Source organism: Bos indicus x Bos taurus, chromosome X (genome assembly GCF_003369695.1).
Source record: "Bos indicus x Bos taurus breed Angus x Brahman F1 hybrid chromosome X, Bos_hybrid_MaternalHap_v2.0, whole genome shotgun sequence".
NCBI classification, from domain to species: Eukaryota; Metazoa; Chordata; class Mammalia; order Artiodactyla; family Bovidae; genus Bos; species Bos indicus x Bos taurus.
Window position 1 is genome coordinate 131,944,347 of NC_040105.1, and position 18,381 is coordinate 131,962,727.

At 52.8% G+C, this 18,381-nt stretch overlaps 1 protein-coding gene across 2 annotated transcripts in view; it reads left to right on the top strand.

Moving 5' to 3' along the window:
* ELF4 (E74 like ETS transcription factor 4) overlaps positions 1–18,381 on the top strand; it is a 36,287-nt gene that overhangs the window by 14,106 nt on the left and 3,800 nt on the right. For both annotated transcript variants that reach the window (XM_027533593.1, XM_027533594.1), the window contains exons 2-5: positions 11,080–11,359; positions 15,480–15,651; positions 16,050–16,142; positions 17,760–17,951. In XM_027533593.1, the coding sequence (XP_027389394.1) occupies positions 11,288–11,359; positions 15,480–15,651; positions 16,050–16,142; positions 17,760–17,951 (529 nt within the window). In that variant the 5' untranslated portion in view covers positions 11,080–11,287. The remainder of the gene's footprint in view (positions 1–11,079; positions 11,360–15,479; positions 15,652–16,049; positions 16,143–17,759; positions 17,952–18,381) is intronic.

Genomic DNA, 18,381 nt, shown 5'->3' on the forward strand with positions numbered 1-18,381 from the left:
CCTGGAGTGTGGTCTGAGCAGTTCTGTCTTCATCACCCCATAAAGAAACTATACACAGTAGCAGTCACTCGCCCTTTTCCCCCAACCTCTGAGCCTCAATTTTGAAGAGACACTTCCTATGGAAGTGTTTTGAGGGGAAAAAACCCCAGCAATATCGTTTAGGCAGATGCGCTAACCCAGCTTACTGGGGGGACTTACATGCGAATAGACCTTACCACAGAGAATAGGGTGGGCCCAACGATAGGCCCCAGGCCACAGACCTGGCACCTATGAGGTGTTCAGCTCTGACTTTCCATAAATATTTGAGTAAACATGTGAACCAACACCCTGAGATAAGAACCCAGACTTAAATTATGTGTAAGTTGAGAGCCAGTGTGTATTTATGGGGCAGGGACCATGCCTAGGCCACTCCGGGTCTGGAGCCAGGAGCCCTCTGGAAACAGGCTCCTAAGGTACAGGAATAGCGGCAGACTCCTTCATCACCAGAAACTTCATCACTCCTACTCCACAGTACTTATCCTCCACAAGGGCTCAACTCATCTCCATTTGGGTGCATCTTTGCCCAGGGAATTAGGTTTCACCTATCACATGGAGCCTGAAAGGGACTGGGACATGGGAAGCCTTAGTTGAAGGATCTTACAGGGGCTCTGAGCCTTCAACCCTGGGTGTAGAATTAGGACTCTGAGCAGATGGTCACCAGCATGGGGCTGCATGGGAAGAGCACAGACATTGAGGTCACACAGACCTGGGTTTGAGTTCTGCCTCAATTCTTGACAGGCAGTGTGACACTGGTCATGTTACCTCATCTTTGCTAGGTCTCACTTGTGCTGTTTGTAAAATGGAACTATTAAAACAGGATTACTACCAAAATACATGTAACTGAAAACAAAGTTCAAAGACCACAGTAGTTGGAAATAAACCTGGCTTCAAACCTGGGCTCTGCCAGTGACTAGCTACTTTGGGATGTTGTAAGAATGAAAACAGATAGCCTATGGAAAGTGCCTGGCGTGACATCAAGCCCACGCTCATACTCAGTAGATGTAAATCTGTGTTGTCCTGTCTCCCTGTAATGGTTACTCTTTGGTCCCCTGCCCCAGAAGCAGAGGAAGCAGCCTGGAGTGATATCCGAGGGCACAAAAGGAAAACCTTGCCCGCTTTAAACAAGTACCCATGCCCCCCTGCCCCTCCCGCCACAGGTCCACGGCCGAGGCCACGGCGGCCACACCCACCACCCTGGGCCCAGCCCTAGCTCAGATTGGTGCCAACCCCGCAAGCACTGGCCCTCAGCTGGCAGCGATCTCAAGCGCTTCCACCTCCTCCGCCCAGTCAGATGTGCTTTCCAAACACGTGCCACCAGTTCTGAGTTGGGCTCGTAACCAAGCCCTGGCCCTGGGTTTGCACTGCAGATGTAGGGAGGGGCTGGCAGGGGCCCAGGTGCACATCCAGATGTTGTCTCTGACGCTTCCTTGGCATCTTCCATACCAGCTGTGAAGCAGTATTCACTCCAACTCTCGGGGCGGAGCAGGCAGTCCCCTCACAGGCAATGGGTCCTATGGCAGGGGTGCTGGCTCTTTCTGGCCCTGGAAGCATAGAGGGAGAGGGCAGAGGGCAAAGCCAGATTGCTGTCTTGACAGGAGGCCTGCTTGGTCTGGACTCTTGGTCAAAAGCCCAAGAAGATGATCTCTCAGAGCCGAGAGAGGTAGCAAGACCATCTTCCAATCCATTTTTGTTGGTCTTCTCAGAGCCACCATTTCTATGGGTCCCCTTAGCTCTGCTCACTGCTACTTGAACCTCATGGAACAGTATTACCACAGGGGGCTGAGGTGGTTGCATCTACCCACTATGAGGACCTCATCCCAAGCACTGAGGCTTCTAGAACCATTGTCATGTACTTCTAACCTGTCTTCAGGAGAACTAACCTGTCTTCAGGAGAACTAACAACTGGGCAGACGTGCAGAGCCTCAGGCAGCTACTGCTCCTCTGACCCATGGCCTTGGGTCACCTGCCCTGGTCCCTTGTGGGCATCCAGCCCCACTGCTAGGAGCAGCACCTTGCAAAGGCAACTGGGAGGCATTTACAAGTAGAAGTCACCACACCAAATCAGCAGTGGCTATGGACTGTGATAGCTTCCTGTTCCATCACCTAGAAAATGCCACCACCCTTGACTCACCCTTGACTCAATACTTTGCTCTCCATTTTTGCCTCTGTCCCTCAGTGCTAGGGACAAAATCATGCAAAGTTACGATGTGCCATTCATTTCAGTGTCACCTGCTCCTCTGAAATAACCCCTGTGGTTGGCCTGGTTTCCCCAGGCATTCTTGCTTCAACACATCTCCCCATGTGAAGCCGCCCAGGGCTAGCCCTCAGCCCAGGTGGACATTGACCTCAGCATTTACAGCCCAGTCTTTTACCCAGCAGGCGCACTCTGCTCCCCGAGGTGATCACCAGGTGAAGTGATGAGCTCACGTCTATGTATCTGCTAACAGGAGAGGGTTTATGGAGGCAGCTCCACCTCCCACCCAGGTCCTGGCTCTCCTGGCCCAAGCAGGGTAGCAGAAGAGCTGCTGGGGCGTCCCCTTGTGTAGACAACTGTCTCCTCAGCCTTCCTGTGAGGGATCGTCCCCACTCACTCGCAGGGCCCCTCCCTTCTCTGCACTCTCTGACCTGTGTGGGGCAGGGGCGGGGCTGGGAGGGCCAGCAGGCCCTGAAGGGGAAACTGCTGAAACCCCTGGGACAGGAAGTGGCAGAGAGGGGCTGTTTCCTCTGGTAGAGCAGGGGTGCGGAGAGGGCTGGCCCTGTCTCCTGCCTGTCTGCTGTGGGCTCTGGGAGCCAAGGAGAGCTGAGAGTCCCTCTCTCCCTTCCTCTACCCACCCCTACCCCCGCAGTAGAAGCTCCTGGACCACTGAGGTAGGGGTGCTTCCTCAGAGGAGGCTGTCTTCATTTTACAGGGAGAAGAATTCAGAGAGAAGGGCAGCAGAAGGGAAGGGTCGGGGGTGGGGCAGGTGGGTATAAATGAGGGGACCCACATGGTAGGGAAAACCACAGCTGAGGAGGGGCGCCTTCTGTGAGGTCTTGTCCTGAGAGAAAATGATCAGAATGGTGCCTGCTCAAAAGTATGTGAGTTGGACATGCAGGACACTGCTGAGTCTCTAAATCACAGGGCCAGAAAGGGCCTGAGGCCATGCCGGCCAACACCCCCCCCACCCCCCCCCTTGTTGTGTGGCTGAGGAAACTGAGATCCACAAAGCAAAAGTGACTTACTCAAGGTCACATCATGGGCCAGAACATTCTGATGAAAATCTAGAGTTTGTATTTGATGTTCCACGGCTCCCTCCAGGCACCTCTGAGTCTGTGACATTCTTTTCTGAAAGGAACTTGATGAATGTATTCCCTCTGAAGGGGAGTGAAGCCTTTAGTCCAGGAGTCAGCAAACTTTTCTTTCAAAGGACCACACAGTAAATCATGTAGGCTTTATGGCCCATGGGAACTCTGTCACAACAACTCATGATGCAAAACCCACCCAGACAACACATAAACGAATGCGTGTAGCTGCGTGTCAATAAAACTTTCTTTGTGGACACTGAAATTTGAACTTCATATAATACTCCTATGGCATGAAATATCATTCTTCTTTTGACTTTTTCCCCCCAATCATTAAAACAAAGTGTAAAAACCATCCTTAGCTCACCAACCACACAAAAACAGATGGTGGCGTGAATTTAGCACATAAAGCATGAAGAAGAGGAGGTGGTGAGGGAGGTGAGCCTTCGTCAGGTGAGGGGAGAGCAGGTAAAGCTTTGAACAGGATGTGATATTTGTAGTGCCGGATGGGAATCGGAGCTGCAGAAATTGAGGAAGGGCATATTGGGCCTGGGGGATGGTGTGAACAAAGGCGCGGAGGTGGGGAAATAATTGCAAGAGTTAACTGTGTTCTGCACACGTGTGGCCTGGTTGTTGTTTGCCAGCCCTGAGTCTCGGGCTGCTGTCTGTCACCGGAGGAAAGGGTTGGCTCTTTTGAGGCTGCCTAGAGACAATGAGGAGGAGAGGAAGAAAGGTCACCTAGGAGTCACAGCGACTAGCTGTGTGACCTTGAGCAAGTCACTTCTTCCTCAAGAACCCTGCAGCCAGATGACAGGAAGGATGGATGCGCTGATCTTTCAGGGCCTTTTTAACTTTCACATCCTGAGACTGAATCAAGGAGAGGCTTTCAGTCGTGTGGGGAGGAGTCCTAGGAGCTCACAGTGACACCGGGGCTCAAGCTGCCCTCCCTGCCTGCCCACCCCCACCCGTGGGCTCTTTTCCACCTTATCCTTTGTGCACAGGATGCTGGACTGCCCCTTGCTTCTGCTCACCTGGAAAGTGGCCCGCAGGGGAAGGAGGCATTTGGAAGAAAGCAGGTCTCAACCTGGAGCTGCCCCTCCCAACTGGGGGAGCCCTCGATCTGAGCGGGGAGCCTCTGCATTTGTTTCTAGGACACATGCTGGCAGGGACCTCAACAAAGAACACTGTCCCTCCAATAAAAGATATCTGACTTAATATCCTGTTGGTATCTACTCACAGATTGCCCCAGCTTCTAAAAAAAACCACTAGTAACTTTAATTAGTCTCTTGTCAGTGTGTCTGTCCGCGCCCCGCCCCGCCGCCATGGATCAGGTAGACTTCCTAGGGGCAGGGGTCGGATGGCAGAGCATCTTCCGTTCAGCACATGTGGCTTTCCTGCCACAGTGTTCGGAATGCAAACCTCACCAGGCCAGGCCTGTTCCTCTGGCCACTGAAGGCTCATGGAAACTCCTCCTGCCAGGGGATGTGTGTAGATGTGTGTGTTTAGCAGAAAATGACTCTCTGGGCTGTCTTTTGTTCCATCATTAATCCTGGTTTTTTTAAGATCACCCCAACTTCAAAATGTCCGAACTGAACTCATGTTCTTACCATACTTCCTGCCTTAATCTCTGTCTTTTTACCATTCTCATGGGAAGAACTGGCTGCAACCTTGGGGTCTCTACAAGTCTATATGACCCCACCCTCTGTCATTTTATCCCTTCAGGGTGGACCTGGGAGTCACCTCCTTGGTTCCCTCCTTGGTTCCAGCCACCCATCTGGTCCCCTTCCATCTCCTCCACTCAGTCAGATCAAACTGATCTTCCTAGAAAACTGCTTGTTTTGTGCCCCTGCCTTGCTCAAGAATCAACCGTGACTTTGAGTTGCTTTCTGGATCGAGGCCTATGCACTCATCCTCCTGATTTCCCTGTGGTCCCCCCACCAGCCAATCTCATACATACCCTCCCCATAGTCAAACTTGTTTCTGCTCTCTACCATGTTTGATAATTGTTGGTTATGTCCCCCTCAGTGTCCATTTCATCCCACTACCTCCATTTCCCTTTCTTCCTGTCCATCTAGGTAGAGATATCATGAATGCTTAATGCATGACCTCAGCCTGAAAGACACAAATCTGACCCGGAAATCTAAAAACACACTTGGAATGTAACAGAGCTTTCACCTATGTTAACTTGCTGGCTTTCCACGACGACCCTTTGTGCTAGGGAGAGTGTCCCCATTTCACAGAGGAAGAAGGTGACCTACCTAAGCCCCAAGGCAAAGCTTCTCGCCTGTGCCCTTACGGTTTGCAGAAACTTCTGAGGTCTTCACCTAGGCTGTTGCTGGCAGTGCGCCCCCCTGGGGATTCAGGAGCTGCCTCAGACTTGGCTTTGGCCTTGTTCCTGCAGCCTGTCCTCCCCATCACTGACTTGTTCTCTTCCCCTTCCCAGAGTACTCCGCCTCCTCCTGGTTCCTGGAGCTCTGGAGATGAGGGTGTGGTGGCTGCAGGCACCTCCAGGGGGTGCTCTTTCAGCTTTCTCAGGCCAGGCCCCTGGGAGTCAGGGCAGCTGAGAAAATAGGTTCCCTTTGACATAACCCTTCCCCCACCTCTCCTCCCCTACTGGGGCTTCTGTAGTGCTCTTCTTGCCACATAACCACAACCCAGAGGGCTGGGGCCGGGTGGAGGTGGTGAGGACAGGGGACTGGGAGCACCCCTCCAACCACAGCTGCCTGTCCCTCCTGCAAGGCCCCCAACCTTAGCAAAGGAGCCAGCCCCCTCCAAGGCGACAGCTGGCAGCCTGCAGCCCACCCTATGTTCTAGAGCCATGGGGGCACTTCTGGGAGCTTAATGGGGTCCCCAGTCCCCTTTGGTCTCTGGGAGGTCACCTGGAACTTGTCATCTGAATGAGTGTGTTTTAATTTTCAAAGCACTTTCCCACCACCATCTTCATTCACCCAAGACAGGCTGGTGAGCCCCTACTAGGCCTGGATTCCCCTCAGCCCTCACCCACTTTAAGGATGACAGAAAGCACAGCTCAGAAAGATGGCTGACTTCTCTGTGGGCCCACCTCTTGTTGGGATGCAGCCGGGAGAAGGCTGGTGGGTCTCCTGGAGAAAGAGGAGCATGCGTCACTGTGCTTGCAGCCTGGAGCCTTAACTGCCCCTCCATGGGGCCAGCTGTGGGGCTGGGAAGGCAGGAGCAAGCTTGCAGCTGAGAAAGGGCAGGGACAGTGGGAGAAGAGCTCCAGGCCTGCCCCACCGTGAGAGCTCTGACAAACCCTACAAGGAATCAGGCAGTGACCGAGGGCCAAGGAAGGAAACTGGGTTTCTTGTAAATGAGCACAGAGAAACCCCAATCAACAGAGCTTGCAAAACATTTATTTTTTTCCCTCCCTCTTCCTGATTTCATCTCAGATGGAGGGGGTGGTAGAAGGCAGGAATAGAGGAGAAGAAGCTGACAAAATCGCTGTGGCAAGGCCCCCTTCACTGGGCATTTTGCTCAAGGAGGGGGGTTCGGCTGGCTGATTGGAGTCCAGCCCTAGTTGGACCAAGATTGTAGGGGAGTCCCACACTTGGGCTACTTCTGCTTGGTCCATGGCTACAGACTGGACCCCTGGGTCTGAACTTCTGTCTCTTAAACACACGCCACTGATCACGTGGTGCCGCGTGCAAATATGCTGCTTGATGACTATTAGCCGGAGGAGGGGCTGTTTTTAAGTGGAGGGTACAGCTATTCCTGGGGTAGTTTCCACTTTGTTTGTGGTTGTGGGGGAGGGGTGTTGAGGGAGTGGGAAATGGCATGAAGGAAATTGTCACTTCCTTTCCAGAGAATTCCAGAAAGGTTTCAGGGAGGACGGGGTATTTCAGGAGTGAGGGCTGGCTGTGAGAGGACGAGGAACGTGAGAACGCTGCTCTGCGGGGCTGGCTGACCATCTGGCCCCCATGTTTGCTGGCGTGTGTGAAAATGCCACGGGTGTTATTAGCGATTCTGTGAGAGCCATTGGCTCGGCTGAGCGGCTGTAGATTTAAACTTGCTCCACGGAGACTGCGGACGTGGCTTTCACATTGGGGCTGTTTCCTGTGGAGGAGGCCCCAATGGGTGAGTGCTGGACACCGCTTGACGTGTTCCAGTGACAGCCCCAGAGAGGGTCTGAAGGGGGCCCAGCTGTGATGACGCAGAAACAGCCCAAACCACTTCTATTTTGCTATTTTGGTTTTGAAATGCAGTCACAACCACAGAGAGCCAGAGGTGTGCATTTGCAAGCCCGGGATGTGGGCGCCCTCGCTTGCTTGCTCCCTCCTGTGGTGTGCCTGCACACACACGTTCACACACACACGTTCAGTAGCTGGGGCCAGCCATATGCTCTCACAGAGGCTTTGCTTTCAGCCCAAGCAAGACAGGCCCTGGGAGCCAGGGATACTGCAGTGGCCTCAAAGGGAGCAGAACTCTTGCCACTCTGGGCGTGGACTTTGACTGGAGCCAGCTTTGAGCTTTGCAATGAAGGGGTGGGGTGGGAGGATCTCAGCACCAGTTACTACGGGTTACCAGGTGAGCCCAGGGTCCTTGTGGACCTCCCTAGCCCCCCACTCACCGATAAGGCAGTGTCCAGGCCTCTGGGCAGCTGAATCTGTGTTCCAGAGCGTCTCTGAGGACGCCAGAGAGGGGAGCCCCTGTGTGGGCCTCTCTGGCCTCCAGCAGGGCGGGCCTTCTGTGCTGGTGGCTTCTTTGGTTTCAGGTTCCTGGGAGAGGGAGGTTATTTTGAGGGACTTGGGGGAGAGTGAGTGAACATGCAAATGACTGCTCCCCACCTCTCACTTTCAAATCCTCAAACATCTGAAGGGGGAAGGGTGAAACCTTCTGGACTGGAAGGTTCCATAAGGGTGAAGGGAGAGTTTTCTTAGCCTTGACCAAGAGAGTAGGACAGCCAATCCCGCCCTACACACACACACACACACACACACACACACACACACAGTTCACCTTAGCTTCAGACTTGAAGAATCCTGAATTTGGATACTGAGATATGCTGATACTTAAAGAAGGCAACTGGATTTGCCTTTCTTTTATTTCAAATCTCTCTTTGCATTGATGGCTAAGGGCTCCATCCAGTCTAGTGCAGAGCTGCCTTCCCTCTCCTACCACACCCCCCCTAGCAGAGTGGGCCCTGGGGGCTCACCCCTAGGATGCATGGGCCACATACACATTCTGCTCTGGCATGCTCTCCCTGGGAAGCAAGAGGATTTTGAGTTTTCCATGTCAGGGGGCTGGGTGGTGGTGGCCGCTAGGCCCCGCCCCAGCCCACTTCACCACAGCCAGCCTCTGCCAGCCGGCAGCAGCTAGTATTAGCTCGAGCTTGCCATTCTCATGAAGGCAGGCCTGGAGGAGGAGGAACCAACGACTGTGCTTGTGGCTCTGCTGGCCCGACCAGGACCAAAGCCCTTTGACACACAGAGGCTCTCACGCACTTGTCCCCACACCCGGCACATACATATATATCTGCAGTGTGCTCGCACACCCACAGGGAACTCCCTCCCCAACTCCCGCTCCTGGTTGTAAATTACCGTGCAAAAATACACAGACATAGCACACACACAGGGCACAAGTTTCTCTCTTTCCTGTAAGCTAGACCACTGGACACCCACCCCACACCCAGCATACACATGCGTATACTCACAGGCCAGAGAACACACCCCACCTCACTGGTACCAATTGACCAGTGTCATTCATTCATGTGATCGTTCCACCAACACACATTGGGCATCTACCACATGCTAAGCTTCATCAGTGAGCAGCACCAGCGTCCCTGCCCTCAGCGAAGCTGCTTTCTAATGGGGGAGGTAAGGAAGGCGCCCAGAAGTTCCCCAGGCAGAGAGCTCACAAACTTCACAAACACTGATCTGCGAAGAGAAGCCAGAGCGATGAGCAAACCTGCAGGGAAAGGCCATGGTGGAATGACCTTGGAGGGAGAGGGGCAGACACAGGAGTTTCATGTTTAGACAAAGTGGGATTAGGTGAAAGTGATCACCTTTCATTTGATTAGTATGAGAACGCTTCCTGGGGGCAGACAGCCGGCCTGTGGGAGGGCGGGAGCTGCGGAATGCAGGCCTTGGGGCGCTTTGGCTGGGGGAGACAGACCTTCCAAGCATAAATGGCCCTGGAAGGCCTCTCTGGGAGGCCACAGACACCCGGTCACGTGGGTCATGTGCAGGTGGGGTGGGGGTGGGCGTCGGTGGTGGAAGGCCATCCTAGCCTCGCTGTGCTGGGCCTCTCGTTCACCCGAAGGGAAACTCAGACCTGCCAGGTTGATTCGAATGACTTAAAGTTTTTTGGTTGGGGGTGGGTGGCAAGGTGTGGGGGTGAGTGTGGGGGTGGGGAGAGGGCGGAGCCAGCCCTGTGGGCTAACGGAAAGGAAGTGGAAGAGGCCTGGGTGTCTTCTGTGGGGGAGAGTGGTCATCTGGGAGGGTCATCCGTGGTCCCCCTCCCTTTCCTCCCCTTTGCCCCTCTCTGAAGTTCCTCATTTCTTCCTGGGCCAGGAGGAGGTTTTGCCACCCTGGCACTGGCAAAGGAGTGCCAAGGAGGCAGGGGTCTAGTGTGTGGCTCCTCTGGTGCATGGAGCTGGTTCTTCAGGTGCTCGTGATTGAACCAAGCTGATCATAGGCCTGCCACACCAACACACATGTGGACACCACACAAAGCCAAACCCTCGAGGCCAGAGCCATGGTACCTGGAGATGGAGAAGCCTGAGTGTTAGGGTGGAGACGCTGAGAATGCTTTGGTGGGAGGGGCGTGGGAGGGGAGCTGGGGCTTTGGGAGCCAGGCCGGGGTGCGGCGCCGACGACTTGAGAAGGGCAGGGAGCACAGGAAACAATCAGAGGCCCAGTGCCATGTGAGCGCCGGAGGTGCAGGCTATGAGTGCCAGAGGCATTCTGGGAGAGGAGAGACGTGTGGGCTGCAGCAGACAGATTTCCTGGAAAAGGGGGCCCTGAGCTGGCCCTGGAGGATGGGGAAGGTTCCTGTGGGCCCCTCCCCCAGCTGGGGCTCTCCCAGGGTGACAGTTCACTCTTGAAACTGAAACCAAAGCTAAACCAAGAGCCCAAGCCACATACAGCACAGAGGCCATTGTGCCCGGCATCCCCAGCAGGTGGTGGTGGCTGGGTGGTGACTAGAGCAGGGCATGTGGCCCCCCCCGGCCCTCTGACATCAGGCTCTCTGGAGGCGTGGCCGAGTCTGAGAGTGCCATCCGCTGTCACTGGCCCTGACAACACAACCCTTATAGTGAGAGATCACTTCCTCTGTGGAGTCTGCCCTTCAGAACTAAGCGGCCCCTACTCCCGAGGTGGACCAAGTCAGGCAGAGTCTAGAAGACCATCCTGTGTACCCAGATATCCCCACCCCAGATCCTTCACAGGGGTCCTTTCCCCAGCCAAGGGAATTGTAGGGTTCTTCACGCTCCATCCACAAGGCCACTTGGGCTGCCCTGGCTTCCCCTATGGCCACACCCTGGGGATTAATCTTCAGGGTGGAGAGTGCACCAAGTCTCGCTGTGTCTCATCTTGTCCACATGGGGCAGTAAGTGAGGGAGACTACGTATCTTTGGGGTCCGCTCAGGTGTAGGTCCCCGTGACCCAGACTGGCACCAAGGCTCAGCCCTTCTGTTCCCACTGTCTTCCCCTTTTCCTGCTGTCCCTCTTCTGGCAGTCTGTCCTGGGAACAGGACCCAAGGAAGGTGACTGGCTCACTGCCCCATCTCTCCCTTCTCCATAGGTCGCTCCTGTGCTTGGCCCAGCCCAGCATGCAGCCTTGAACCTGGGTTAGGCCACCGCCTACTCCAGTTCTCTACGGCCCCTATTGTACTGTGACTCAAGGAGTAGGTGCTAGGCTCAAGGTATCTGAATAGCATCTTTTCATCAAGGAAACACCGCGGCTCCAGTGGGCCCTGCAGGCCCCACAGTCAGCTCTCTGAGGAGACAGCATGGCTGTTGCCCTGCAGCCCAGTGACCTGATCTTTGAGTTTGCAAGCAACGGAATGGATGACATCCACCAGGTATGGCCCCAGAGAACAGAGCCTGGTCAGCCGGCACAGATGATCAGATAGATAAAGACAGGCAGGCAGATAGCCAGTAAGCTGGCCGGCTGGCTAGCTACCAGTCAGCAAACACTGATCAAGCACCTACTAGGTTCAAGGCATGGCGGCTGTGGGCCAGGCAGACTGTGCCATCAGCTAGTCCCATGTGGCCAGGCAGTAGTCATTGGGCGGTCACTTAGTGAGCTGGTTTGGCCAACATGCAATTATAGGGCACGCGTAGTTTCCAAGTCAGCCAAGTAGCTGCTATGCACACTAGCTGATCTGTCAATCAGCAACGGGGGGCTGAGTGCACACGTGTACACTGACCTCCGTGTGCGTTCTCTGGCCACTTCACCCCATGTCACAGTGAGAAAGGTGCTGAGACAACCACACAGTAGGACGGAGAAATGCCAGCTGGCACTGCAGGGTACAGTCCATCCCCTGGCACCTTCAGACTCCTGTCCTGGCATGGTTGTCAGGCCCTTCCATAACCATCTTTTCAACCACCATCTAAGGATTCAGAATAAACTGGAAATTGGGTCCTCTGGTCGGAGGAAATTGGGAACTAGGACAGAGTTCTGGCACTCAGGCCTCTGCTGCTCCATACCTTGCCCAGCACCCTCCTTCCACACACTGGAGAAGAGGAGGCAGCCAGGTACTGCAGAAGGAAGGGGGGATTAGTGGTCCGAAGCCCTGAGTTCTCATCCCAGTGTGGCCACAGTGTCCCCTGGGCAAGACCTGTCCCCTGCCCTACCTGGCTGCCATCTCCCCATCTTCATCAAGAGGAGACCCAGCTGGATCATCTCCAAGGGCACCCCAGCCTAGTTCTGATGCGGTCTCTCTCAGATCCCTGTGAGGACAGGAAACTTCGTCCCATCTCTAGTGACCAGCCAAAGGCTGCCCCCTAGTGGTCTTGGAGCACACGGTGCTTTCTGTCCTGCTAGATGTTAACCTGAAGTGGCTCAGTTTATCCAACACCTCTGGCATGCCTAGCCTCCTGAAACAAGGGAAGAAAAATCTAACCTTACCTGGGTTCTCAGTGTGGCTAGTCATCTTTTACTTGTTTCTAGACCACTCAGCAATTCTTTCTATTCTTCCTAGAAGCTGCTCTTCATAGAAGCTGTTCTTACCTCCTGAACCCACAGCTGCCCCTCCACCCTCTGAGACAGCCTCTTCTCCAATCCACAGAGGAGCTCAAAGCCAAGGATGCCCTCACTTTCCCTCCTCCTTCCCTCTTAGCAACAACATCACCTGTTCTTATTTCCTTTCTGCTGGCCTGGGAGAAAGAAGTGGCCCTCTTCCTTCCAAGGACAACACCTACCCTGGGGCTTAATCTCTTCTCTCCTGCTGCCTTCCAGACCTCACACCATCCTTCACCTCCTCTCTCTCTTGTGTCTTTCACACCTCGCAGACCTCTCCTCAACCTAGAACATCTTCATGTCCCCCTAACCCTAAGAGAAACCCTCCCTCCCTTCTGCCCACCTCTTTAACATACCGCCTCCTTAGCGCTGTTCTTCTCCCCAGTGTGACCTCCATCATCTGGGTTTACGTTCTCACCTCCCTTCTCTCACTGTTTTTAGGATACACTTTTTGTTGCAAAATACAGTATGAATATAAAACAGATAACCTGTAATTGAAAAGAATCTGAAAATATATATTTTTTAAGAATAACTATAAAATTAACACTCATTAACTCACCACCCAGGTTAAGAAATTAAATGTTACCAGTCTCCTAGGGGGCTTCCCTGGTGGTTCAGATGGTAAAGAATCCACCTTTAAAGCAGGACCTGGGTTTGATCCCTGGGTTGGGAAGATCCCTTGGAGAAGTGCATGACAACCCACTCCAGTATTCTTGCCTGGCGAATTCCATGGACAGAGGAACCTGGTGGGCTACAGTCCATGGGGTCACAAAGAGTCAGCCATGACTGAACGACTAACACTACAATAGTCTCCTCGGAGTCCCTGATGCCTAAAGCACATAATCAGAACCTACTGTATGTCAGACTCTGTTCTAAGTGCTTTATGTACATTGATCCATTTAAACAACCATATGTGGTCAATAATATGATCACCCCAGTTTTATAAAGGAGGAAACAGATGCACAGAAAGGTATATTGCCCAAGATCACACTGCTCATAAATGGCAGAATTTGGTCTCAGACCCAGGCAGTCTGGCTCTAGATCAGCATGGTCCAGTAGAGTTTTCTGATATTCTAGAAGTGCTCTTAGTTTCCCTGGTGGCTCAGACGGTAAAGCGTCTGCCTGCAATATGAGAGAATTGGGTTCAATCCCTTGGTCGGGAAGATCCCCTGGAGAAGGAAATGGCAACCCACTTCAGTACTCTTGCCTGGAAAATTCCATGGACGGAGGAGTCTGGTGGGCTACAGTCCATGGGATCACAAAGAGTTGGACATGACTGAGCAATTTCACTAGATTTGTCCTGTCCAGTATGGGGCCATGTGGCTATGGAGCACTTGAACTATGGCTGATGCAACTGAAGGACTGAATTTTAATCTTGAAAAACTTTATATTTACATTTAAATAGTCACCAGTGGCTAGCGGCTACTGTGTTGGACAGACAGCTCTAAAGTGAAGTGAAGTTGTGGAGTCGCTCAGTTGTGTCCCACTCTTTGGGATCCCATAGACTATAGTCTACCAGGCTTCTCTGTCCATGGGATTTTCCAGGCAAGAGTACTGGAGTGGGTTGCCATTTCCTTCTCCAGGGGATCTTCCTGACCCAGGGATCGAACCCAGGTGTCCTGCATTGCAGGCAGACACTTTACCCTCTGAGCCACCAGGGAAGCCCACAGACAGCTCTAAACTCTGGCCTTAATCACTATACCCACCTGCCTGTCTCCGTCCATCCGTCCTCTCTGAGACCCCAGCACTCCCCTGAAACTGCTCTAGCCAGGTGACTGGCCAGCAGCCAAACACAAAGGCAGTTTCATCATTTTTTATTCTTCTGGATCCTTCAGGAACATTAGGTAAAACTGAGCATTCTCATTCCTTTTTCATGAAGAAAGAATTAATAGCCCCATGAAAGAAAATTCAGAAAAGTAGAAAGGGAAAAAAAAATCACCTGCAGTCCCACAACCAAAATATAATTCTTATGAACATTCCAGTACATTTCCTTCTATAATTTTTAAACAACAGTTGGAATCACACTTATTTTTAAAATTTACCTTTGTTTGATTTTAGAATAACTATGTCCTCTGGGGGTCAAATTCTCATCCTGATGATTTTACCCACTCTCAGTGATGAGCTCATGGATACATATTTTTGACTCCTTCATAGGTATCTCCATTTTAAATATCTCAGTGGTACCTCCAACTGACCATATTCAGACACTTGCTCCCTTATCTTTCTCCAAAAACCTGCTCCTCTTCCTTCTGGCTTCCCCCTTAACAAGAACAGTACCCCCATGCGCCCACCAAATCAAGCCAGAAATCGGAACCCTCTCCCCCATCCAGGCCCTTACCTTTAAAAAAAAAAAAAAAAAAGATTAATTTTGTTTTATTTATTTGGCTGCATCAGGCCTTAGTTGTGGTGCATGGGCTCTAAAGCTCGAGGGCTTAGTTGCCCGACTAGGGTGGATCCTTAATCACTGGAGCACCAGGGAATTCCCAGCCCTTAACTTTCTATGTCTCTAATTCCTCTGTTCTTCCATCTTCATTCCTACTCTCATCACAAACTGAGCCCTAAGATGTTCATGATCTGAGCCCTTCACCCTGGTACCCAACCCTGAGCGTAGGTTGAGTCCCTCAGCTGGCTGTAGATTGAGCCCCTTGCCCTTGACATTGACAAATCCTTTCCCACTGGTTTCAGAATGAGCCTAACTAACCCTGGCCACAGCTTAACCCATAGCTGTAACCAGTTAAAACTGCCTGCCCTTGGTTGAGTGAAGGTGGTACAGAGCTAACCCATTTCTACCAATAAAGACCCCACTAGTGAGTTTGGACCCAGAGCAATGTCATGCCCTACAAAGGACAGCCCCTGAGGGATCCAAGAGTTAGGAATTGCAAGAAGGGCCAGATTCTGGTATGGAGGGCTTCCTGGGAGAGGCGGGTGGGCCTTGAACCGGATCGCTGTCTTCTCCGTAGCTAGAAGATCCCTCCGTGTTTCCAGCTGTGATTGTGGAGCAAGTTCCCTACCCCGAATTACTGCATCTGTACTCAGGCCTGGAGCTGGATGACGTTCACAATGGCATCATAACAGATGGGACATTATGCATGACACAGGATCAGATCTTGGAGGGCAGTTTTTTGCTGGCAGGTCTGTTTCCTTCCTGGGCAGGGAAGGTGTGGAGGAGGGAGGGGTTCTGTCTTCAGGTAACAGTAGCCCACAGAGGCTTCTCGTGACCCCATGCAGCCAGGAGCAAGGCCCCCAGTAGTTGGAAATTAGACGGGGTGACTAGGATAAGCAGAAGGTAGTACCACTGTAGAGAGGAGAAAGCCACCTAAATGGATCCATGATCTCCTGAGATGCAGTGGAAGAGTGAGGGGAGACCACCTCTGCTGGGATGGGTGTAGAGAAAGGTGGAGAATCAGGGTGGGAGGCACGCTGCTACCTTCCCGGCTGCCCCTGGGCTCCTTAGCCTCGTTCTGGCGGCACCCACTGCCCTATGTCCTGAGGGAATTTTCTTCTCTCCCAACCATGGAACCTGGCACCAGATGACAATGAAACCACCTCACAAACCGTGTCAACCCCTGAAGTCTTGCTCAACGTCGAGTCTCCTAACAACATCCTGGATGACAAGCAGATCTGTGAGTTTGAACTGTGGCGCCTCAACTCGCGGCAACACAAAATTCCATTTTAAAGTATCACATCTGTGTATTGGACTCTCAGGGGCCTGTGTGTGCCGGCTAATGCACCCACACCACCCTATACCTGTTAACATGCTCTTGAGCTGTGAGTGGAGTGGGATGGGGCAGAATGGCCCCTGCGGATGAGGAAGAAGATGGAGTGACTTTTTGTAACTCTTTATAAAAATAACCAGGTTGACTGGTTATTTTTTCCAATTTTTAAATTACAGTAAAATACGCATAGGGCTTCCCTGGTGGCTTGGTGGTAAAGAATCTGCCTCCTAATGCAGGAGACACAGGTTTTGACCCCTGGGTCAGGAAGATCCCCTGGAGGAGGAAATGGCAACCCACTCCAGTATTCTTGCTTGGAGAATCCCATGGACAGAGGAGCCTGGTGAGCTATATAGTCCATAGGGTCACAAAGAGTCAGACATGGCTGAGCGACTGAACAACAAACTACACATAACATAAAATGAACCACCTTAACCATCTTTCAGTGTTCGGGTCTGTGGTATTAAGTACATTTGTTATGTTGTGCAGCCACCATCATCCTCTCCAGAACTCTGCATTTTGCAAAACCTGAAGTCTGTTCCCATGAAACACTAACTCCTTATTCCCCCTTCCCCTCAGCCCCTGGCCACCACCACTCTACTTTATATCTCAATGAATTTGACTCCTCTTGGGGCCTCAGATGAGCTGAAGTATACAGTATTTGTTTTTTGCGGGGACTGGCTTATTGGTCCGTCCACGTGTAGCATGTGTCAGAACTTCCTTGTTTAAGGCAGAATGCTATTGGCCAGGGTAACGTCAGGCCGCTCTGCTGTCTCGCTGAGCTCCCAGGATGACTGTGCCAGATGCGGCTTAGTTAGAAATGTACCGGGCTGGAGCCTCCTCATCCCTTCCCTGTTCTAGGAGGTTGGCCCCTACCTCCTGCGATGGCCCCTGAGGCAGGCTCTTCCCCCAGCAAATACCCCCATCCAGGCATCTGCCATGACTCTACAGGAAGATTCCTGGCTCCAACTGACCTTCGAAGGAGGTGCTGGGATACAGGGTGGCAAAAAAGCCATGAAGCTGCAGGTTCCAATTCCTCATCCCACCTCTGGCACTAATTTTCACTCAGGATTCAACAGATATTTACTGAGGACCCTCACATACCAGGCATGTGTGACCAAGTTGCTGTGTGACCCTGGGCACATGCCCTGCCATCTCTGGGTCTCAGTCTCCTCATCAGGGCTAAACGAAGTCTAAGGGCCCTTCTGCTTGTAAAATGAGTAGACGACTAAATGAAGGTGGCCCTTTCCCCGGGTGTCACCTGGAACTTCCCACCACCAGCGGCGGGCTGCACATGTGCATGCTGTGATTGGGGCCAGCTTGTGCCCACAGCTCTGCAGATGTTTCCTCTCCTCGTGCCGTGAGACACAGGAGGCATTTTCAGGTGTGTCCTGTGTCTGGGGCTGTGGGGAATGACGCTTCGCCCCCACCCCCACCCCCCAGGAACCCACTGTTCTCTTGAGCACGGGGAGACCACACTCCTACCGTGCCCTGGACCCATGCCACCTCAGGCCTTTCTTCTTGCAGTCAGCACCTCCGAAATGCTTCCAGAGCCAGACCCTGCTCCAGCCATGACACTGCCCAACTACCTGTTTCCTGTCTCTGAGCCCGACGCCCTGAACAGGGCTGGTAACACTGGTGACCAGGAGGAGAACTGTCTGGAGGAGAAGGTCCCCAGAGAAGAGAGCGCTAAGAAGACTGGAAAATCCAAGAAGAGAAGTAAGATAGGGGGGGAGAGAGTGTGTGTGTGTTTCCTCAAGGGGCTGGGCAGTAGGAGAGGGCTCAGGGAGACCACGGCTAGAGGTGAGTCCCATGCTTTACAGACATGTTCAGAGCATAGCTCTCTGGTGTGGCAGAGACAGATGGAAAGTCCTCCCTTCTGGAAAGCCGGGCCTCATCAGGTAGCTTGCCTAAAGCCTGACATTTTCCAGGCTACTCCTGTCTGCCCAGCAGATATGTAAATGCTTATTAGCAAGCCCATGACCTCAGTGGATTAAATCCTGCACTGAGTGTTCAGACACCAGCCTTGGCCCCCTGGCCAGTTCCTGCCCTCTGGGGGCCTCTGCCTCTGCTCTTAGCTTCCTTCTTAGAGCTTACGGAGCCGAGACCGTATATGGTAGAGGACTTTGGGCTTTCCCAAGCCCCATGT